Source organism: Leiobunum rupestre, chromosome 7, assembly GCF_980474605.1.
Source record: "Leiobunum rupestre chromosome 7, qqLeiRupe1.1.hap1, whole genome shotgun sequence".
Lineage (NCBI taxonomy): Eukaryota > Metazoa > Arthropoda > Arachnida > Opiliones > Sclerosomatidae > Leiobunum > Leiobunum rupestre.
The window spans coordinates 22,909,131-22,934,010 of record NC_143390.1 but is presented as its reverse complement, the minus strand read 5'-3'; the positions used below and the strand labels follow the sequence as shown (position 1 = coordinate 22,934,010).

General features: G+C 37.4%; 1 protein-coding gene across 1 annotated transcript in view; it reads left to right on the top strand.

The window, feature by feature from the left end:
* The window catches only part of LOC149935203 (uncharacterized), a 43,800-nt gene extending 19,177 nt beyond the window's left edge, over positions 1–24,623 (top strand). Inside the window, exons 2-4 of the mRNA XM_090152990.1 lie at positions 18,903–19,064; positions 19,522–19,704; positions 24,279–24,623. Coding sequence (XP_090009116.1) covers positions 19,004–19,064; positions 19,522–19,704; positions 24,279–24,526 — 492 coding nt within the window. The 5' untranslated portion in view covers positions 18,903–19,003 and the 3' untranslated portion in view covers positions 24,527–24,623. The remainder of the gene's footprint in view (positions 1–18,902; positions 19,065–19,521; positions 19,705–24,278) is intronic.
* Positions 24,624–24,880: the final 257 nt, after the last annotated feature.

Sequence of the window (24,880 nt, the reverse complement as noted above, 5' to 3'; positions counted from 1 at the left end):
ATTACTTTCTTGATTATACGAAATATTAAAATCAAGTATACAGCGGATGCACGACGACGATTTATATCAAATTACCCGAGAGTATTTACGCGTTAAAACTACCGGCAACTTAAATCCCGCAATTTCCCGTACGAGACGAATAGAGAGGTTAAGCGGTTGACGTCCCATCCAAAATCTCCGGGCTATCGCTACGCTTTTCGGAAGTTTCGACAAAGTAACGTGGCAGCGACCGCCAAAGCGTACCGCAAACTTCTAAATGTCTTCGCTCAACTCCGCTAAGTCGGGCTGGATGAAACTCTCTGAAGATATTTCGTCGAGTAAACAAAAACCAGTTGGTTGGCTTTCCGGTTCGTAACTCTCCTCGAAAGAACTCTTTAAAAACATATTAAACGTTTTGACTGCCATCTAGCGTTGGCCGGGGATCGTTAAATTTTTCTCCGTCATAAATTTAAAGTCGCGTCCAGCTCGGTGTCCGGCGGGGAAAGGGTTAAGAGCGGGCTAAAATCCGAGCGCCTCATTTACCGCCCGAAATTAGGAAGGATCTAGTCAAAACGTATTCCTCCCTTTTTACTTAACTCAATCATAAATATTTAAGAAACTGCGGCAGACTCTTAACGACAGCCGAGTCCTTCAGTTACTAGGATCCCCTTTCTCCCGAGGTTTCTACTTAATTAAATAATATTTTAGCCTGGTCGAATCGCGAAAGCTCGAGACGGCCAGAAATACGAACGCCCAAGACCCAACTCTAAATTAAACGAACAAAAATATAAAAGGGGACCTGCCAAAACAGCTAGATCCCGAGAAAATAGGCTTTTTTTCCTACAGACGAAAAAGATATAAATTGCATTTCTCCTTTTTTTCCCTTTAGTTTGAAAATAATAGATTGGACTTGAGTTAAGCTACTTCGTCAAATAAGATGAATTTCTTCAGAAAACGCTCTCAATAAATGTCACAAAATATATGAAGTTCTCTTTCGTTCCCGGTGGGACTTTGCGACTTTATTAAGTAAAACGATCCGAAAGTGCAGTTTTGCATAATTGAAAAACCGTGTAGTTGGTCTAATTGTACTACCTTTTCGCTTGGACGTAACTTCTAATCAACGTAAAACATTTTGACCATTTTATACCAGCGGATTTTTTTTAAAGTAAATTAAACCAAAAGCCCATAGAAGTAACTTAGATCTATGAAAATATGAAGTGCTTGCACCATGAAGTTATACTTCTCAAACTTGGGGAATTGGCTGGCACCTTCTAGCGCCTACATTTTCATAAAGTCGTGGAAAAAGGAGTCTATAAATTATAATTTATTATTATTATTATTTATTGTAATTATAAAAAAATAACCATTTGATAATATCTAACCAAATGGTTCATTTTTTTAATTTGTTTTAACTTTTAAATACTTAAATGTAAGTAAATCAACAAGACAAACAAATAAGTAACACATTTGTGCGATTTATTTTTTAACCCCATTGTATAAATACATAATAATATAACAATAACTTAACCTCTGTATAAATTTTAAAAATGTTACTACTATACAGAATAAAAAAAGTTTGAATTGAATTGAATAATTATAAATTATAATTATTAAAACATTATCTTCTCATGATAAGTATAACATTATGGCAGTATGGGACAATGTTATCGTACATAGTTCATAGTTACTTCTACGCGTACTTGATTAAATTAAAAACCTTATAAATACAAGAATGGAAAACGAATGGCGATTTCAAATATACATCATTATATTGCGTGTAAAAGACCCAATATACACACGGTAATTTAAAATAAACGTTATTATCGGGATAAAATAATAAAGTTTATTTAAAATCTTCACGCGTTTTCCCTACTAGCATTCTTTAAGTTTTAATTTAGTTACTGACGGGACAACAAAGCGTTTCAAAATGTATGAAACTGAAGGAGAACTTCTTGAAATTTATTCAAAATGAAATATTGAAGTTTGAAAGCAATCTGGAGAACTTTGCGAACAAACATTCGAGATAACAGGAGGATACTTAATTGATAATATACGGGTTTCAATTTTGCAAGTTCATTTAAAAACCCCCCATTAATAAGAAAATAGCGGAGAAACGCTTTGTAGAATGCTTTCAAGACGCGATTAATTTAGCGACTCCTTTACTGTCAAAGCGAATGAAGTCGGTCTATTTAACTAGCGACATCTCTCGAAAAGTAGCGCAGTCCCTGTAGTTTCGAGAGTTATTAAAAATTAATTTGGCATCGTCATAGGTGACTCAATCTAAGTAATAGACCACACGTTAAATTTCATACTTAAATATGAAATATAAGAAAAATTAAACTTTTGTTTAATTAAACCAGTTTTAATATAGAACTCGTCTGAAAAGGGTTTAAGATGGAAATGGTCTATTGAAAAAGGACAAAAACTATTCGAATAATTTAATCAATGGTTAAACCATTTCAGCCGAACTTTCTTTCTTCGTGTAAAAAATTGAGGGGTACATTAATTTAATTTCTACCATGAAAAATTAACTCCTCTTATTCAAAGAAGATAGAAGCGTCGCGTGTATTCAGTTAATTGAACTCCCCGAGGATCTCTTAATCCCCTCCCGCCACTAATCTCGCGTCTTTCCCGCTAGCCACTAAGATGAAGAAGAAGATTGGATAATTAATGTATTGCCACAGTTACTTTTAAATCCAACACGACCGTTCATTGCAAAATGGGGGTAATGCACTAAGCCCTGTAGTTTGGAATAATCGTTTTTTCGCCGCTGCCTTTTGACTATCGCGTGAGTTCGACGCGTGCTGATTTGTCCCCTCCGCCCCCCCCCCCCCAGCTCATTTCCGCCCGGTTTCCATAGTAACATGCAAAATAGGTCCGAATGCTTTCTCTCTCTCTCTCTCTCTCTCTCGGCAGCGTTCCAATATAGGCTCAGCAGAGAGAGAGAGAGAGAGAGAGAGAGTAATATTGGATCTTTTTAGGGAGGCTCGGCTCCGGGAGTAATACACGTGTATTAAACATAACAGAGGCTTCGCGTATTATGTTGGCCTCTCCTCGTGCCACATTCTTCTCCTCCTCCTACTTTTTTTATTGAGGCACCTCTTTTTTAATGCCAGCTGGGAGAATAAAACCTTGGAGTCGTTAAAAGTTTAGATTTCTCGCCTTTTCGGTGCTTCCCTGCTCCGCCGAGTAAAATTTATTATTCGGGTTTTATGGTTGAATTAAAATATTTATTTTTATAATGATTGTTAGAAACCTAGCGACTTTTTTGACGTCTCTATCGTCGTCTCTAACCCATCTTTATAACGGAACTATCACCTACTATGTATTTAACGATACATTTTTGACGGAAAAGACCCAAAAAGAAATAAAAATGAAACTCGAATAGTTTACAAACGAAGTAATTCCGTTTTCATCGTCGAGTTCACGATTTTTTTTTCAAATTTGCTTTACTATTTATCTGTTCGAAAGAAACATTTTGTTAATTAATTAATTTAAAGGCACAATTAATTAATTTAGAGGCACAATTAATTAATTAGAAGGCACAATTAATTAATTTAGAGGCATAATTTATTAATTTAGAGCCATAATTAATTAATTTAAAGGCATAATTTATTAATTTAGAGGCGGAATTAATTAATTTAGAGGCGTAATTTATTAATTTAGAGGCGTAATTAATTAATTTAAAGGCACAATTTATTAATTTAGAGGCGTAATTTATTAATTTAGAGGTGGAATTAATTAATTTAAAGGCATAATTTATTAATTTAGAGGCGTAAATTATTAATTTAGAGGCGTAATTAATTAAAAGGCATAATTTATTAATTTAGAGGCGTAATTTATTAATTTAGAGGCGTAATTTATTAATTTAGAGGCGTAATTTATTAATTTAGAGGCGTAATTTATTAATTTAGAGGCGTAATTTATTAATTTAGAGGCGTAATTTATTAATTTAGAGGCGTAATTTATTAATTTAGAGGCGTAATTTATTAATTTAGAGGCGTAATTAATTAATTTAAAGGCATAATTTATCATGATTGAAATGATTAAACCGTGATTGAAAGGATTAAATCGTGATTGAAACATCGATTTACGATTACTGTGTTTATAATTTACCTCTTAAATAAAAAAGGTCTAATAAATCTATATACAATATTACATGTATTTAGGGTCTTGCTGTGATAAAAATGGTATATATACTCGATATTTACCTGATAAATACCCTTAGAAAACATTACTTGTCTTAGTTTTTACGAGGTATTTTATTAAGTTCATTGATATTAAAAATTAGACTACTAATTAATTAAAATATGGAATCGAGAGTATATTGATTAAAACGAGAGTATATTGATTAAATCGAGAGTATATTGATTAAATCGAGAGTATATTGATTAAATCGAGAGTATATTGATTAAATCGAGAGTATATTGATTAAATCGAGAGTATATGGATTAAATCGAGAGTATATTGATTAAATCGAGAGTATATTGATTAAATCGAGAGTATATTGATTAAATCGAGAGTATATTGATTAAATCGAGAGTATATTGATTAAATCGAGAGTATATTGATTAAATCGAGAGTATATTGATTAAATCGAGAGTATATTGATTAAATCGAGAGTATATTGATTAAATCGAGAGTATATTGATTAAATCGAGAGTATATTGATTAAATCGTGATTATATTGATTAAATCGAGAGTATATTGATAAAATCGAGAGTATATTGATTAAATCGAGAGTATATTGATTAAATCGAGAGTATATTGATTAAATCGTGATTATATTGATTAAATCGTGATTATATTGATTAATCGTGATCATATTGAATAAATCGATTAAATCGTGATTAAAATGATTAAATCGTGATTAAAATGATTAAATCGTGATTAAATCGATTAAATCGTTATTAAATCGATTAAATCGTGATTAAAATGATTAAATCGTGATTAAAATGATTAAATCGTGATTAAATCGTGATTAAAATGATTAAATCGTTGACCTATGATTAGACACATAAATATCTGTTTGGATCAGTGGCGTATCCAGGGTTTTGGAGATAAAACATTGAAAAACGGGGAAAAAATAATATTGATCAAATTGGAATAAAGTGAAAATTCATACATTGGATCTGCCCAATTTTGGAATCAAATTTCATCCACTATTTTCGTAAGGGATCAAACGCTCTAATTTATTGATTATGGCCAAGGCTTAAAACAGTACTATCGTTTTCCATTTCAAATCGGACGCCAAAGCCACACCCGCGTAAGCCTCGCCGACGAAGTTTCGGCGCCAGGGACGTACCTTTGGGGGGACCGGGGGGAGGCTCCCCCCCCCCCAAAGTTTTGTAGAGTTGTCAAATCGAGGTGGACTTGGCAAAATGAAAAATAAGAAACATGTTAGTTAATTAAAAAACTACTAAATCAATGGTAAACGATGTTGCAACAAATCATTTAGAATTTCCCAGCAATTTACTTCCCTAAAGTCATTAACTGTGATTGAGATTTCTATGTAGTTGCTTCTCCTTATGTATAACTTACAAGACCTGATTTCTATGCTAGGCAGCTGGTGTGTCGGAACTTTAGTTCAGCCATAGCGGAACTATCCTCTATGGTTCAGCCTTGTAGTAAAAGTTTTTTAAATAGTCATTTTTCCTACAGTACCTTATAAAATTCAAAGGCAGATAGACGCGTGATAGAGAATATCGGTTGTTCGTTATTATTTCAGTGTTAATTTTCTACGGTTAATTTGGCAATCTGTATAAAATTTATAAAAATACCTAGTTTTAATTTCTATAGGAGATGTTACAGTTTTTTTTACTTAGAGCAAATTAGGTAAGTCGTGAATATTATAGTGATATGTTTTAGGAAAGTGAAAATTTTACAAGCCAATATTCCTAAAGTTGCGTTGGGTAAAGATAACGTGTGATACAGTGTCGGTTGTTCTTACGTTAATATTTCAGTAATAAGTGTTTGAATTGTTTATGTTATATTTGGGTATGAATAATTCCAGTTATTTAAAGCAGTTCAGTTAAACAACAACTAGTATTCGTCAGGATGAAATGTATCTATTTTTTACTACAGCAGGATACACGACGAGAAAATAGTAAGCGAGTTTGATGGGATTTTTAAATTGCTGTAGCATCGTTCAATCTCTTTTTTCATCTTCGTGTATCTCGCTTTATATATAAAGAGAGTACGCAAATGCTTCACTCACTATAACTAGACGCTGAGCCGTTTTCGCCATTGAATTGGGAATAGTACCGCTAGAATGACATAGCCGCGTTCGGTAATCGTGGTTTCGCGAAACAAATTCTGAAATTTCGAGTCGGCGCACTCAGACGTCAACTCTATCATTATATGGGTGGCGCCATCTATAACTTTCAAGGTACATTAGTACTATTAATTCAATTGTATAGTATATAGTTCCCGCCGCTAACAGCGGCTGGCTGCCACCGATCATAATTTTAATGAAACATTTAAATTGAAATCTACCGTAACAATCCAAACTTAGACGACTTGACAAACTTTGTTTTTTACTTGGCAAATTTCACTTACCCCCCCCCCCCTCAAACGTACTCTCTTCGGTACGCCCCTGAGTCTCGCCACAACAACAAGTAACGTTATGGATTCCTAGTGGACATATTACGAATTACAAATTAAGCGCTTTTTTAGATCTATTCAATTTAATGAACCTGTTTAAAATAAAAATGTATTCTGAAGTCCCACCGTTTAATACGCGCTTTTTATTCGCGTAAGCACATTCTCGTTATTGCAGGTACTTTACAGCGATATATATACAGTGAAATGAGCACAAATGAGAGATAACAAGACGTACGACGGTCAGAATACACACAATCCTTCTAATGTGTTAAGTTTGTTTGAGCTATTCACAGCAACCTGCAACCGAGGGGCTAACCACTCTTAGAAAGTCTGTACACCGGACTACGCTTAGATTACCACTGCCAAAGGCAGGGACTTCAAAGATTACGCGTAGTCCCATTAGTACAGACAAAGGTACGGCTCTGTACACCGATTACGCGGAGTGATCAGCCCCTCGCCTGCAACGCCGGTATCGCAACCAAAATATATCCACGGTCACACAGATATGCATATTTACACTTATTTGTTACTTCTAGTCATACTTTGAAAGCATCGAAAATTCCTTCGATCAGTGTCACTTTTATTTTTTACTTCTGATCACACTTATTTGTTACTACTAGTCAGCCGTTGAGTGTCACACTTATTTCATCTAGTAACTTTATAGTTACTTCTGATCACACTTATTGGTTACTTCTGAACACACTTATTTGTTACTTCTGGTCATACGCCGAGGACTAGGCCCGATCAGTGTCATACTTAATTGTTACTTCTGCTCATACGATGAAAGCGCGGGCCACTCTGAACGGCCTTGAAAATCGCCAGAGGGAAACGGGCGCGTAGACCTCTATAAACACGCGGATTTACAATGTTGGAAATTTCGGGGGTCCGTATACGCTACCCAAAAAACCTTACTTAGAATTAAATTTAAGGAACGTATTTGCAATTCTAGGTTAAATGTAAACCACACCTATTCAAAAATATAACTTTCATGAAAATCGGACTTAAATTAAGGAACGTTATGTCGACTTTCAGGCGGAAATATAAAACCACGAACATTGGGGTCCGGTAAATAACCCCGAAAACTATACTTAAATTTAATATTTACTGATATAACCGAAGTTGCGGTTGAACTGAATCCTAACCTATCCAACAATATTTTTTTTAACGTTATCGGACTCAATTTTAAAGAAAATATCAACCACATAAAGGAAATCACCGAAAATAGTAAGTTGGGCAAATGCTAAACTTCTTGGGCTCCGATTTGAAAACTTTATGAAAGGCTATCAATGGCTATGTCTGTACATTCGAACGAGTTATCATTGACTCTTCTAGCCCTTACCGTTGAAGAGGTATGCGTGACACGGCGCCATCGGCGGCATCGGCAACGGCTACACTGTACGTGAGACTAATACACACAAATCCTTAGGATTGTGTGTAATAAACTGTTAACGTTCCCCATTATCGGGATATCATTTGTCATATTTATGCCAACGCTATTAGACGTAACTATGCGAATACATTTCGAAAGGGCTCGTGTAGCGTACCAAGGTCACTCGCTAGAAGTCTGATTATGCATAGTCAATGGAAGGTTAAACATTAGACCGAGTGGTTGTCGCTATTCTGGAAAATAACACGGGTTTCACCAATAATGTATTTATTTATTCTTAGGGATGCTAATACCGAGGGGCAGGTCACTTCCAATTTGGGTGCGTCTTAATCATAGTAAAATGATTGAATCAGGGTAATCAAGATTAGAAAATCTAATCACGATATAAACGAGATTTAACTATTCTTATCATGATCTAATCTTTTTATTCAGGATTTAATTATTTTAATCACGATTTAATCAGTATAATCGTACGAATCGAAATTTTATTGAGCGCGGTAAATACGAAATAATAATTCTAATCACATATTAAATTATTCTAATCGCCTCGTTCTAATCACGCACAATTATAATCATTCCAATCACCAATATAATCATTCTGATTCTCATTCTTATTTCTAATTGCGATTTAATAATATAATCATGATTAAATCAGATTTAAGCATTCTATTAATTGATAAAACATGATTTATCGTATTTAATCTTTCGAGGGGTGCGTCGTTAATTAAGGAAGTGATCGACAGGGGGGATGAAGAATGTCACCCGCCCGTGTGTTTCAACGTGACGCAAATCGTCAGATTTTGGAGATCCATTGAGATAAAGCCTCGCAGAAACACGAGCCGGGTTCGATCCCAACTTGTGGCACTGGGTGAAAACTCGGAAGCACTTCCGCGTTGAGTTTGTAAGTTAAGCCACGGTCACACTAGAGCTTAAAACTCAGTTTAGGTCGGTTTGAATGCCAGTTTTGACCGCCGACGATAATTCTTGGTTCACACTTGCGAAATCTCTTCATCCCGGTTAGCTTATAGCCAAGGCTTAACGACATTTCAAATTAAGATTAGAATTTTGAAAATACTAAAATGTATCCCAAAACAATTAGTTACTCATTTTTACTATACATACAGTAATATTATTTATCATTATTTAGAATTTTATTCCCATTATTTTTGAAAATACGAGCAATTTTACTTCCCCGCCTTGTCGTTTTGAAAGCGATTCTAAGCGATCTAACTTGGACGAGTTGCTTCCCGAACCAACACGAAGCGATTTTAGGGGTAACTGTGAACCTGGCTTAAGAGGGGTTTTTCCCTCTGAGCTCTTCGTTTAACGGTAATAGTAAGTGTAGTGAACTGTTGGCTCACGTGACTTGAAGGATTTGCCACGAACCTTCTACGCAATTTAAGCCGGCCAGGTAATTGGCTTCACTAGTTGACTTGGGTATTAGCGTAGCTGATTATTATAAACCGTGAAGTGGAGTGAAAGGGAGGATAAAATTCGTATCTACATGTTATAAATACGTTCTTGGTAAAATTTTGATTAAGATTACATCAATAACTATATGATAATTTGAACAGAGCCCCCTAGTGTCTAAATATTCCCCAGGCGAAATATACTACCACTACCAAGGGCGATAATATTCGCGACCGAAAACTATCGCTACGCCCCCTTTGGTTCGCCGTTGAAACCTAGATAGGTAGCGGCTAAAGCAGACGCTATTAATCTCTCCACATCGTTATTCGTAAATTTGACTTTATAAATAATGATATTTGCATTTAAATATAATTTATATTTTGATAAGTTTATTTAAGAAAAAAACGTTCTTATGACTTTTAATTTTTCTGTAGCAGACGCTAGATAATAGGCGCTACCTCGGAGAAGCTAGCGCTGTTACGCCACCTAGACTCGTTTCGGTCGCCAATACTACTCAGTTCGGTTGACTGTCCAAGTCGGAACAGGGCGAGAGTGTCAGTGGCGAAAAAAGCTTCAACTGGTGATAAAATTAACATTAACACAATAGGAAATTTCATCTTTATTGTTATTATGATACTTATAATATCGCCTTTATATCTATCCCGAAAACCTAACTGCAAAATTTATTTTAAGGTGTACTTAATAGGTGCTTAAATAAACCCATCTCTGACTGTCTTGCCCCCCTGTTAAACAATGCTGCCAGATCTATGCATAGAAAATTCTCAGCTTTGGCAGTAAAAAGAGAAACCATAGACAAACCAGTTATATGTCCGGTCGCAGCACAGCAGCAGTAGCGGCGCCAGCAACAGGCCGGGGTAGTCCTGGGCCTACTTGAAATTTTGGTAGGGGCCTCCAAAAGTCGTCTTAAGGGGCCTCCAAAATTTAATATATGGGCCTCCAAATTATTTAATATAAAAAATTCTGTAATTTGTTTATTATTTATTTATTTATTAATTTTTCAATATTCAATGCGAGTGATTCGCTTAACGACACTGCTGTTTTTATTCCTTTCAAAGATACGAGTAACTTTTCTTTGACAGTATAGTTTATTTTTTAGTTTTAATTTTTCGCGAACGCTACTATATCCAAATTGTATCTTTAATTTTATCTTTACAAATAAATGTTTCTTAAACTTACTTTACTTACTTGTTAGTGTACCTATGCACATTCATTTTCGTAAAGTTGTAAGTTCTGATGTAAGGGATGTATATGGGAAGTACCGAAGGAATGAATGTAAATTGATAGACTGGAATTAAGTCGTAGAAATAAGTAAATAACCACTCATTTGTTAAGTGTTATCGGTACACAAAAAAGGATCAACACACACTCTGTTTTTAGTAATGTTTAAATTCATAATTAGCTCTAATTTTTTCGTCACGTACCCATTTTACACAAAAATTTCACCACTTGCTTAAAAATAAATCTACGTGGACGGATTTGAAAAAATTGTGGTGGGGACTTGGAGGAGAGAAGTATTCTGGAGTGGAAACGTCGGGCGCCACCTGCGGCTTGTAAAATTGTGGTGGGGATTTGGAGGAAAGAAGTATTCTGGAGTGGAAAAGTCGGGCGCCACCTGCGGCTTGTAAAATTGTGGTGGGGACTTGGAGGAGAGAAGTATTCTGGAGTGGAAAAGTCGGGCGCCACCTGCGGCTTGTAAAATTGTGGTGGGGATTTGGAGGAGAGAAGTATTCTGGAGTGGAAAAGTCGGGCGCCACCTGCGGCTTGTAAAATTGTGGTGGGGATTTGGAGGAGAGAAGTATTCTGGAGTGGAAAAGTCGGGCGCCACCTGCGGCTTGTAAAATTGTGGTGGGGACTTGGAGGAGAGAAGTATTCTGGAGTGGAAAAGTCGGGCGCCACCTGCGGCTTGTAAAATTGTGGTGGGGACTTGGAGGAGAGAAGTATTCTGGAGTGGAAAAGTCGGGCGCCACCTGCGGCTTGTAAAATTGTGGTGGGGACTTGGAGGAGAGAAGTATTCTGGAGTGGAAAAGTCGGGTGCCACCTGCGGCTTGTAAAATTGTGGTGGGGACTTGGAGGAGAGAAGTATTCTGGAGTGGAAAAGTCGGGTGCCACCTGCGGCTTGTAAAATTGTGGTGGGGATTTGGAGGAGATAAGTATTCTGGAGTGGAAAAGTCGGGCACCACCTGCGGCTTGTAAAATTGTGGTGGGGACTTGGAGGGGAGAAGTATTCTGGAGTGGAAAAGTCGGGCGCCACCTGCGGCTTGTAAAATTGTGGTGGGGACTTGGAGGAGAGAAGTATTCTGGAGTGGAAAAGTCGGGCACCACCTGCGGCTTGTAAAATTGTGGTGGGGATTTGGAGGAGAGAAGTATTCTGGAGTGGAAAAGTCGGGCGCCACCTGCGGCTTGTAAAATTGTGGTGGGGATTTGGAGGAGAGAAGTATTCTGGAGTGGAAAAGTCGGGCGCCACCTGCGGCTTGTAAAATTGTGGTGGGGACTTGGAGGAGAGAAGTATTCTGGAGTGGAAAAGTCGGGCGCCACCTGCGGCTTGTAAAATTGTGGTGGGGATTTGGAGGAGAGAAGTATTCTGGAGTGGAAAAGTCGGGTGCCACCTGCGGCTTGTAAAATTGTGGTGGGGACTTGGAGGAGATAAGTATTCTGGAGTGGAAAAGTCGGGCGACACCTGCGGCTTGTAAAATTGTGGTGGGGACTTGGAGGAGAGAAGTATTCTGGAGTGGAAAAGTCGGGCGCCACCTGCGGCTTGTAAAATTGTGGTGGGGACTTGGAGGGGAGAAGTATTCTGGAGTGGAAAAGTCGGGCGCCACCTGCGGCTTGTAAAATTGTGGTGGGGACTTGGAGGAGAGAAGTATTCTGGAGTGGAAAAGTCGGGCGCCACCTGCGGCTTGTAAAATTGTGGTGGGGATTTGGAGGAGAGAAGTATTCTGGAGTGGAAAAGTCGGGCGCCACCTGCGGCTTGTAAAATTGTGGTGGGGACTTGGAGGAGAGAAGTATTCTGGAGTGGAAAAGTCGGGCGCCACCTGCGGCTTGTAAAATTGTGGTGGGGACTTGGAGGAGAGAAGTATTCTGGAGTGGAAAAGTCGGGCGCCACCTGCGGCTTGTAAAATTGTGGTGGGGACTTGGAGGAGAGAAGTATTCTGGAGTGGAAAAGTCGGGTGCCACCTGCGGCTGGTAAAATTGTGGTGGGGACTTGGAGGGGAGAAGTATTCTGGAGTGGAAAAGTCGGGCGCCACCTGCGGCTTGTAAAATTGTGGTGGGGACTTGGAGGAGAGAAGTATTCTGGAGTGGAAAAGTCGGGCGCCACCTGCGGCTTGTAAAATTGTGGTGGGGACTTGGAGGGGAGAAGTATTCTGGAGTGGAAAAGTCGGGCGCCACCTGCGGCTTGTAAAATTGTGGTGGGGACTTGGAGGAGAGAAGTATTCTGGAGTGGAAAAGTCGGGCGCCACCTGCGGCTTGTAAAATTGTGGTGGGGACTTGGAGGAGAGAAGTATTCTGGAGTGGAAAAGTCGGGCGCCACCTGCGGCTTGTAAAATTGTGGTGGGGACTTGGAGGGGAGAAGTATTCTGGAGTGGAAAAGTCGGGCGCCACCTGCGGCTTGTAAAATTGTGGTGGGGACTTGGAGGAGAGAAGTATTCTGGAGTGGAAAAGTCGGGCGCCACCTGCGGCTTGTAAAATTATGGTGGGGACTTGGAGGAGAGAAGTATTCTGGAGTGGAAAAGTCGGGCGCCACCTGCGGCTTGTAAAATTCCCATCATGCTCTTTTTGGTCGGACGTCATCAAGCCAGAATGATGGCAGATAAAGCTGACGTCCGACCAAAAACCGGGGTCGTCTGTGTAATTCTAACAGCAATAGGTGGGAAAGGACGTTCTTATTACCGCTATGGGATTTTCCACTCCAGAATAATTCCCTCCTCCAAGGTGGGGAGGGCCTCCAAATGGTTGGCCTACCTCCCCAAAAATCCTGGCGCCGCTACTGCGCAGCAGCACAAATTCTATAATCGGCTATGAATGATCTTTTATTTTAAGAACTATTTTGATAGATTGTTCGGTAGTATAAAATGCCATTAAAATGAAAAATTGTTCCTTCCTTGTTTACGACGAGTTGAAAGACTAAGTGATTTTCTCTCTAACTTCCCTATTCGTAGCTTTTTCTCTGATAATTTTGATGACAGTAAAATGACTATCCACGTAATATCGTGGTAGCAGAATAGGGGGGTACAGGGGTACATTGTACCCGCCTATATTTCAAGCGGGGGTACAATCAATGTATTTGTATCCCCCAAATTGCACGTCCAAAAAGTTCATAAATCACATTTTAGTCTATAATTTTCCAAAACCCTCAGAAATAGTAATTATACTATACATAATATAATAATATATTCATATAATTATATAAAACAAGAAAATGATTTAATTAAATTCTGAATTAGAATCACTACTTGCTAAACACTGCTCTATTGTAGTGAAAATCACTAACAAATATGTCATACAAACTGTGCCGGATTTAACCAACTGGAGGAGGGTGGTGTCGAAGGCCTTACGAGGCCCTGCCGTTATACTAAGAGGGGGCTGAGGTCCTGTACTTAAGTCAGGGTTGGCTGGGTTAATGTAACACTGGTTTAATGCATGGTTTAAACAAGTGTGAGTTTTTTTTTAAACCGTTGGTTTTGATCCTCTGGTTTTTTAACTTTGTTTCTAAATTATTCCCAATTATTTGTACATTTTCAACAAAGCTGAAACAAAAAGTCTTCTTTGCCAAAATATTTATACGTAATCGAAACTAAAACGTCGTTTCTGGCCAGACCTTTGTGATATTCAAAACTGAAATTTATTCTACAACAACACATTTTAAAGTGATACTGCTGTTCTATAGTAACTGTTGTTTAGTGGCTAATAATAATCGACTAAAATACAAATAAAGTAATATAAACTTGTGTGTTTGTTTTAAGTCTTTAGTCAAGATTATTATTTTCTAACCTTGGCCTATAATTTTGGTACATAAATTTTTTAACTCAAATTAAATTTGAGGTAATTAAGAACAGTATGTACAGTTAAAAAGATTTAACACAAACGAAAAAACGGCTTAAAAGTAATGTAAACCAGTGTTTTAAAAAACCTGGCTAAAACAAAAAAAATGGTTTTAATCTAAAACAAGATGTCACGGACATTTAAATACACGCAATCCCCCGATGCATTAAATATATTTTAAATATTAAATTTAAATTTGAACCAATTTCCAATCATCTTTTACTTAATAAACCGAAGAGGAATTTTATCGAAATTGAATTTTTTTAGTTAACTGGATATGGAAATAAGGTAGTAAAACGCCAAGACGATAATTTAAATTATTTTTTAGGCAAACGAAATATTTTGAGTTACCTGGTTTTGGAAATAAGGTAGCGAAACGTGAACACGTTTATTTAAATTAATTTTTAGACAAAACGAATTTTTCGAGTTACCTGGTTTTGAAAATAAAGTAGCGAAACGCGAACGAGTTAGATGGCGCCTGTATAGAGCTCGCGGAACAGATAAATTAACCACCCAAATTTAAATTATTCATAAAACTTTCGGTTAACTCTTTATTTATGAATATTATTCGCGGTTATAAAACGAATTGATATAAGTTTTTATTCGGATAATTCTCGGCTATGGATAAAAACAAATAAAACGGATATTTCTTATCCAAACGACGAGCTCCACGCCTGTATCAATTGGCACGAAATTCAAATATGACAATAGTGCGTACGCGGGTTGTGGGGTCCCGCGAATTGGCCAAAAATTTCACTTAAAATTAAAAATTCTTAATGCAACCGAATAAGTAGTTCAGAAATGATCAGTACCAACTAGAACTATAATTTTCAAACAATTCACTCTTAATTTTAAAAAAGTACGTACATTTTAAGACGAAAATCGCCAAAAATCATTTAAATGGGCAATTACCCCACTTCCGGGGCCCCGATGATGACCGATCCCAAGAATTATGAAAATCTTGTCGAGGCTATAATAGTACCGCGAGCAATCGTGTGTACGGCGGCAGCAGTGGCGGCGGCGGCGGCGGCGGCGGCTACACAGTAGGTGATCGTAATACGAATCCCTAAAGATTGTGTGTAAAAAGTGATCCGTAGCGGAAGAAAGATATTTAATATCAAGCAAAATGGAATTTAATAAGAAATGTGGAAAGGCGCTGTAGTATAAATTGCCATAAAAATGGAAAAAGCTGTTCGTCCATTATTTACGACGAGTTAAAAGACGAAGTGATTTTCTCTCTAATTTCCCTTTCCGCCGCTTCTTCTGTGATAGTTTTGATGACAGTAAAATTAAATGACTATCCATAAATAGATCGAAATAAAAGCCGAAACGTTCGGGTAAAGAGTGATCCGCGGCGGAAAGAAGATATTTAATATCCAACAAAATGGAATTTAATACGAAATGTGGGCAGGCGCTGAAGAAACTTTGACAACGAAATTAACAAGCTAACGTGATGGTCTTTGCAAAATCAAGCGCGATTTAGCAGCAGAGTTTTATAATACTTTCTTTAGATTATTAGCTTTTGCATTTTCATAATTATATAAATTTTGATTAATATTAAGGCTTGAAAAACGAATCCAAAAAAATATATTGTATCAAAGTGGCACCAGATGGCGATAGATCCAGCGTTGCTAATACATTTAACATTTGCGCTCTAGTGGTTACTAAGCCTTGGACAAAAGTCCAATAATTTCAATGGATATTAGGGTAGTTACGTAGGTATACTAATGGCTTAGTCGATGGTTGAAAAAACTTGAATTTATCTTTTTACGCAAAACCTAGTTTTAACGCTATTGAAGTATACTCTTTAATAAATCTGAAATTTTACAGGTACTTTCTTTAAGAGTTTGTTGATTAACTGCATTTTAATTATAGACGCTTTATTGTAAGTGATAAAGTGGCACTGATGAAGGGCGGGATATTGGAAGACACTTGTTCCTTTTCCTGCGTTTTAGCAATCATACATTCTGGTTTTAATTGAAATGCTCCTAAGCCTCATATATTATAGGCGAAATCGGAGACACATTTATAGTAAAGCAGGGTACACGAAAACAAATGTTTGCGCTTAGACAATGCGCACAGACAGACATAAGAGTCGTTTGACTATTCGGCTGCCCCATGGCAAAACCTTTTAACCAACAAATTTTGGAAAAATTAATTTTTACGAATCTGTATTACTAAGGCATGCACAAAAGTACTTTAAAAGTTTCAGGTAAAAACATTAATATTTAACTATTCATGACTTAAAAAATGGTTTTGGATTTTATAATTTTCGCATTAAAAACCACGTTAAAATCTTTTAACTTAGGTTTTGAAAAAGTAAAATATCTCAAAATTACGATCGTGTTGGTTAAAAGGTTTTGCCATGGGACAGCCGCATTGGTTAAACACGTTTTATTTCCGTACTGTACTAAAATGTGTTAAAAATTTACTGAAACTGTTGGTAGGAAACATTCGACAGTGGAAACCACTTTAAAATTTAAACTCAGGTTTGACAAATTTTAAAACAGTTGGTTTAAAATGTTTAAACCAACTGTTTTAAAAATATTTTTAAGATACGTTTTACAAATATATAACTTTGATATTTTTTGTAATGTTTTCCCGCGGTTGAATTGAAACTGATTAAAACAATGAGTTGTGTTATTGCTCTTTTGAAAACTGGTTTTACTAAGCTTGATGAAAATTGGTTAATATTAATGGAATATTCTGTTTCATTGATCTTTTGGGAAAGCTGGAGAATTAATTTTCCGTTTTCAAATACCTTTAAAAATTATAAATGTATATTCTTAATCGAATTATTTCACCGAAATATTTTTTTACTAATTATAAATATTATATTATATTATATTATATTAATAGTTTAATTGCCCCCCCCCCCTTCGTGACTGCCGAAAATTCAACCATGGGATCGCCTGAACAATAACATGATTAATAATAATAGTACTTAATCAGCTAGCGACTTTTAATGCCTTTTAAGCGGTAGAAAACGGTTTGAATCGTTAATTCAGTTGGCCGGGTATAACCATGGTATGAATACATTCGAAACGTTTTGAATCGATATCAAGGCAAAATGTGAACGCGGCTTAATTCAGTTGGCCGCGCGTAAACAGGGCCGTAGCTAGCAACAATTGCGCCGGGCCGAGTGAAAATTTCGAGCCCTCCAATAAGGTTAATTCCCTTATAGAAAAAAGATATTTTGGCGCCCCTAGACCCTAACGCGAAAGTGTCGCTCGGGGCCTAGCTACGGTCCTGGGTATAAACAGTATAAATACATTTTGGTTTTAATCAACCTTGTTTTTGGCTATTAGGAAACTATTTGCTCTTTTAGGCATTGTCCATTTTGTAATTGAGCTTTTGGAAACTCCGCATTTAACGAACTGTTAATTTTGGAAGCTACTTCATTTTTGGAACTGCTCATTTTGGAATCTACTCCATTTTTGGAAATGCTCATTTTGGAACCTACTCCATTTTTGGAACTGCTCATTTTGGAAGCTACTTCATTTTCGGAATTGCTCATTTTGGAACCTACTCCATTTTTGGAACTGCTCATTTTGGAACCTAATCCATTTTTGGAACTGCTAATTTTGGAAGCTACTTCATTTTCGGAACTGCTCATTTTGCAACCTACTCCATTTTTGGAACTGCTAATTTTGGAAGCTACTCCATTTTTGGAACTGCTCATTTTGGAAGCTACTTCATTTTTGGAACTGCTCATTTTGGAACCTACTTCATTTTTGGAACTGCTAATTTTGGAAGCTACTCCATTTTTGGAACTGCTCATTTTGGAAGCTACTTCATTTTTGGAACTGCTCATTTTGGAACCTACTTCATTTTCGGAACTGCTCATTTTGGAACCTACTCCATTTTTGGAACTGCTAATTTTGGAAGCTACTCCATTTTTGGAACTGCTCATTTTGGAACCTACTCCATTTTTGGAACTGCTGATTTTGGAAGCTACTCCATTTTTGGAATTGCTCATTTTGGAAGCTACTCCATTTTTGTAACTACTCATTTTGGTTTGTACATTCTTTGACTCGCAAATACAGCCGACTAATCAAGCGTCTTGTAAGAACGAAATAGGCCGTGGAACTTGGAAGTGGGTGACACAATAAATATGTGAGTAGGGCCAACCATGATCAAGTGCTACCATAGTATAGCGAGTAATCAAAGCTGGCCGTACTTGTGTATACTATAATATAAGTTTTGGAACCTGGCAACGCTGTCTTCGTGTAGGCCGATAATATCGCGTTGTGTTTACTTAATTAAGCTATTAGACAGTTTAAGCCACCCCTCGAAAACGTGTAGGGGAAACTTGTAATAGTGTAGACGTAGCTTCACTCTTACAAGTTCCCCGTACGCGTTATCGAGGGGTGAATTAACCGGTCTGTCTGATAGCGGTACGCGTCTGTTGAAGAGTATATCGATCAATAATTCTAATTAGCGTTTTTAATATTCATTTTAGGAAGCCGTGTAAAATGAATAAATCGTCCGCTTGCAAGGAACCGTCGTAACAAAGCGAAGTCGCGACGTGTCGTCCGGAAAACGTTGAAAGCCCGCTAAAAGATGAGAGTCACATTGGGTGCCTTTTGCCATGCCATTTGCTTTTTGCTTCTTTTTCTCACGAGTACGTAAACCCTTCGTTTAATTAAATAACGGGCAGATCTTTAGCGGTTTGTTTTAGTGCTGCAAGTCGGAAAATTTCCGTATTGCAACACTAAAATTTCCGTATTTTTTCGAAAAAAATAAAAAAAGGTTTCATTCCATATGATTAGTCTAATATATGGTTTCCAAATTTAAATAAAGCGGCATTTTCAACTCATTTTTTCGAATCTAAAAGTAAAACTAAACCTCTAGACTAGTTTAAACTGATTAACAATGTAACGCTATTAATGTTTTGTAGTATGTTTACTGATATTAGACATTTTATATCGATAAAAAGTTAAAAACATTAAAAACCCTTAAAAAGTAATTTGTTTCAAATTTTTTATTTTTCCGATTTGCGGAAAATTTTCTGGAAATTTTTCCGCATTTTATTTTTCCGTAAAATTAACAACTCTAGTTTGTTTACTCCAAACAAACAGGGCATATTTGGGCGATCGACTGCTTCAAGTGCGTGTCCATCAACGGGGACAACCGGGCCTGCGAGGATCCTTTCCACAACAATTACACGACGGATATTTTGGAGACCCCCTGTTGGGCCGGACGGAAGACGCGCAACGGCTTATTTCCGGCCACCGCCTGCATCAAACTCTCCGGCACATACGGTAAGCTACAAGCAGACGCGTCCCCAAGCACTGGACAGTCCCCCCCAAACGAATAAGCAATTTACTTTAAAGCTTTTCATCATTAACACGTCGACTAGACTCACCTATACTCATTTTGCTTAATTAACTGATCTACAACTTGCGTGTATCCATTTTCGCAATAGACCGATACGGGTTTGACAAAGGAGAAGATCCTTTCAGAGGGGTCGCGACATTCGATACTGATTTTTAAATATCTCTGAAACGAAGCACTTTAGGACCCATGTTTATTAGACATTTTTTACTCATAGAGACCCATAGAATGCATATAGAAAGTTTCGGTACTCTTATCCGTAACACCCTGTATACGCTTCGCTTACTAGACAGGCGTGTTCTATGGCTCAACTTGCATACCGATTGTGGCTCCATCTCGAAGCTGGTCAAAATTTCCCCCTAGCTTGAGCTGTGTTACCAGTGCCCCCGCCAGCAGTAGGCACAAGTAGGCACAAGTAGGCACGTGCCTATGTTCAAAAATTTTAGGCCTATTTTAGGGGCCTCTAAAAGTTTAAAAAAATTGCCTCTGGGGTCTCCAAATGTGATTTTTAAATTTTATTTATTTTTCAAAATTGGTCATCTAGCCCCCTAAAAAAAGAACTCCCATTCAATTCCAATTTCCAAGAGTCCTAAATGGCCCTAACAAAACGTTCCCTTTTGAACCACCTATACTCGAAATCAATATTACTTGAGTACACAAACAAAGGCAGCGAACTCTGTGGTTTCTGCTTTTGGTAGTGTACTCTGTTAACATTGATATAGAGTATATGACAAAAGACTGGCCCGGGACGGGGAAGTCCGTCGTGCAAGGAAAGCAGCAAAAAAAAACCACCTGTTCGCCTTAGTGATAACTTAGCTCCAACCAACACAATAAACATAAGCTTAGTTTCTAGGAATTCTACAAAAGGGGGCATAAAGTGAGAAACTGGATTTCTTTAATACGACTTAAACCGTTGCAACGCTTAAACGAAGGGAAGTCGAAGCGTAAAGCAACGTACCAGTCACTACTTTGAATAGAGAGCGTCCTGGGGATTAGGGTTTTTTCTTTTTTACTCCTTGTCCCTTTTGCGAAATCACGTGATATCAGTGACCACTGATCGTAGAAAAAGGACCTAGACCTTCGGTGGTCGGACTTGTCCCAGATAACGCGCGTTTCTTCATTTCGTTTTCTGCTCCTGAACAAACAGGTAGTTCTCAATTTCGATTCTCTCCCAGTCAAATTTTTTCTAAGTTTCTTCCAAGACTAACTTTTTAAAGGCTATTTAGCTGTTTTAAGCTAATTTTTAAACAGCCTTTTTCAAGGCTAATTAGCTATTCTAGCTAAATTATTCAAAAAGCCCTTTTCAAGGCTAATTAGCTATTCTAGCTAAATTATCCAAAAAGCCTTTTTCAAGGCTAATTAGCTATTCTAGAAAAAATATTCAAACCGCTTTTTTCAGGGCTTTGATATAGCTGGTATTATTAAAAAGTCTGTTTGAAGACTACATAGCTTTAACTAAGCTTTATTTTCTTAAACCTTTTTAAGGTTATTTCGCTATTAGTATATAATAGTAGCATTTTCAAATATGAGTACCAGAAAATTTTTATCTGGGTCCCAAAAATGAGAAAAATGGAAAAGGGAAGATAGTTTCGTTAGTAATCAGAAAGGTGCAATGGCACGTTTTTTGAAATCGTCGGCGCAAAGCCATAACTATAGTTCTGAGAAAAACCTAGTCAAAGAATTGGGAAAGGGTTTAGAATCCTTGGAGACTGATAACAGTCACTGTTTTAGTAATACTGCTGAAGTTCTTCCAAACGTCAGTACTGATATGGAAATGGAACTGACTCATGAAGGAGAAATTGCAGAAGTAATTGCAAACCCCAACTCTAACCATGCACAAAATACATCAAACAACGTGTCCAATTCAAAATAAATGGGCTTACACGCGTTGAATAACTTGGATATTAGTCTAGATAAAGATTGCCTTCCAGTTCAGCCTAAACTAAATCCTTTTCCTAAAAGATTAATTGGCGGTAAAAATCGAGGTTTCAATTCTTCTTGGTATGACAAATATCAAATGATTGAATATTCAGTTGCAAAGGATGCAGTGTATTGTTTTTGTTGCCGTCATTTTTAGGCAGTAGAAACACTGCATTTCTAAAGGGATTTTCGGATTGGAAAAACATGGGGACACAATTCGAAGAACACTTCACTTAAAACAAATCTTCTCACCAACTAGCCTACAAAATGTACTTAGACTACATGGAATCCAAATCCCGTGGATCAATAGTTTGCCAGGTTAACGACCACCATAGACTAGACGTTATTAGAAACAGAGAGGTCCTATCTACACACGTGGAAGTGGTTATTTTATGTGCCCAACAAGATTTAGCACTTCAGGGGAACACTTACACATCCGCCGACAATATTGGGAATAGGGGAAACTTTATTGCAATATTAGATATTTAAAAAATGTCATGATTTAAAAGCAAGTTTAGTGAGAAAAATTATTGTTCAAGAGGTCAACTACTATAGGGTAGTTTGGGCCCTTGCCCAACGTGTTTAGCTCCGGGGGTCCGAATTAAAACGTAATAATTAGATTACTTTGAAATTTAAAATTGTCAAAATTATTTTAAGCACTAAACAAGAGGCTGTTTTACACATCAATATTAATTTAATAAGTTAAAACACAACAATAAAACAGTTCAGCTTGAAATAGCGCGAAACTAGACAATGGCCACTAGTCTTCCCCCTTAACAATGGGGGAGACAAGCCTAAATAAGTAGTTGATGAATTTGGGTAAAGAGGTAATCGTAGGGTGGAATTCTTCGATTAAAAGTAAAGTTGGTAATATTTATTTCTAAATAATATACTTAATAATAAAAAATTTATTAATTTAATAATGATAAAACTTTTATTAATTTAATAATAATAACATTTTTATTAATTTAATAATGATAACATTTTTATTAATTTAATAATAATAACATTTTTATTAATTTAATAATGAAAACATTTTTATTAATTTAATAATAATAAAATTTTTATTAATTTAATAATAATAAAAATTTTATTGATTTAATAATAATAAAATTTTTAAATAATTATATACAATTTGGCTAGTTAAAGAACAACAAAAATTACAAAGGAGTCTTAATAACGCAGTGCCTACTCGCGAAAAAATCCTGGCGGGGCTACTGTGTGTTACTAGTGGCGCCTCTAGCCGCGGGTCCAAATATTACCCCAGCTTTTACAGTGCTACAGAGGTGTTAACAGGTTTTTCCTAGGAACACGCCTGTCTAGTAAGCGAAGCGTATATATAGTCTTTGGATGGCACCTAGGAGCAACAAACGCAGCACGGTGGTCAGCACCCCACACAAGGAGAACGCAACCCGTCAAAAGTCGTGCATTTTCTTGTGTACAGTTTTCATTGGTTAAACGCTTTAGCGCCTGCTTCCGTCGAAAGGGGAATATTCGGAAATTGTCTTCCCCCTGCCCGTAAAACGTCCAATGAAATTTGTACACAACACTGCGTTAGCGTGTTTAAAGGCTAGCTGCGTCTTCTGGTGTTTGTTGCTCCTAGATGGCACTAACAGTCTGAAACGTTAATATTTTAAATTAGATACAAAAATATTATTTTTTCGTTTTTCTACGTTAAACATCGCTTACAGAATTTTCTTACAGTTAAAAGTGGTCAAAAAGTTAAAATTGGCGCCATCTGGTATAAATAAAAAACATTAAATCCGAACCTCTAAGGGATTCGCTCTTAATGTTTGTTTCCCCTTTAAGAAATTTGTGAATCGGTCCATAATATCTTGAATACCAAATCTTTACGCAATATCACAAATACGCCACTTCATTAGTACGATCTGCCCAAGCGACTGGCGCGCCATCTACCATGAGGGAAGATAAATGTTTTCTCACGTTCCTTCAAAAATTAAATAGTGTCTGCATGGAGGAATAGTAGAGGAGGGGAAAGGAAAGATGGCGCTAAATCCGACAGCGTAGTGCTAGTTCGAGACGGGGAAAAAAAGGGGGGAAAGTCGAGGTAGACTTTTTAAAGAATTCAAACCCTAACCGGTAGATCGCGCCATGATCGCGCTGCCGTGTTGGAATGTATGAAAACATGGAGGAATAGATAAAAGTCTACCTCGACATACCCCCGTTTGTACATCCCCCTTTACGCGATTTCTGAAGAGGAACGTCAGTGCATAGCCCAATCAGAACTATCAATACCACTCCAGCCAGGGCTATTCCTCTAAGGTGTCTGATTTTGAAAAACGGCCGTAGATGGCGCAATGATGAATACTGAACAAGTGAACAGGCATACGTCTCATGGTTTATTGCAAAGTCACAAACTGAAATTGAGCCATTTTACGCGTATAAATTAGTTTCGCAATTCCGAGCGATGGACCCCACGATCACCTTTTTACGGAGAGCTCGTATGAAAGCTAATACGCTTAGTCACGCGATCAGAACATATGGTTTTAAGTAGAAATATAGATTTTAAGTTAAAACGGAATGAAGGTGAAAGTCCTAACGACTGTGATTGCATTTTCAGAGGACACGGGTGAATCGATGGTGGTACGAGGTTGCGCGCTGGACAGCGGAACGTTGACCATCGACACGGAGATAGTGCGAATGAGCCACTGCGGCGGCTTCTACTTTCAAGACCGTTACGTCAGCGGGTGCCTTCAAAGCTGCTTCGAAGACGCCTGCAACGCCGCCCACGAAACACCACTCACCGCCGACCGGATTCTCATACCGCTGCTCGTCAGTTCATTCTTGAGTATTTGGCAGCTGCCTTAGGACAATGTCAAAATGACGCATCTTTTTACAACCCAACTATAACCGCGACTAAGGCTGGGACTACGAGTTTACTAAGGACTTTCTACCACGCACACTCGACGACGGAATGAAACAAAATCGAGAATTTTTCATCAAAGGAATGACGGTCAGCGCGCACCAATACCTTATTTAGACATGGCGGGACAGATTGCGCCGTAAAGTAGTCCCCGACGCCGCTAAATATTAGCCGGCGCCGGCGGCGATACGCTCATTTTCCGGCGGCGCCAGCGTGAATCCGATGTTCATGGAAAATTTAACTTAAAAAGTGCCCAAAAAACTTTCACACATAAATTCCATAGCAAAATCGATATTTTT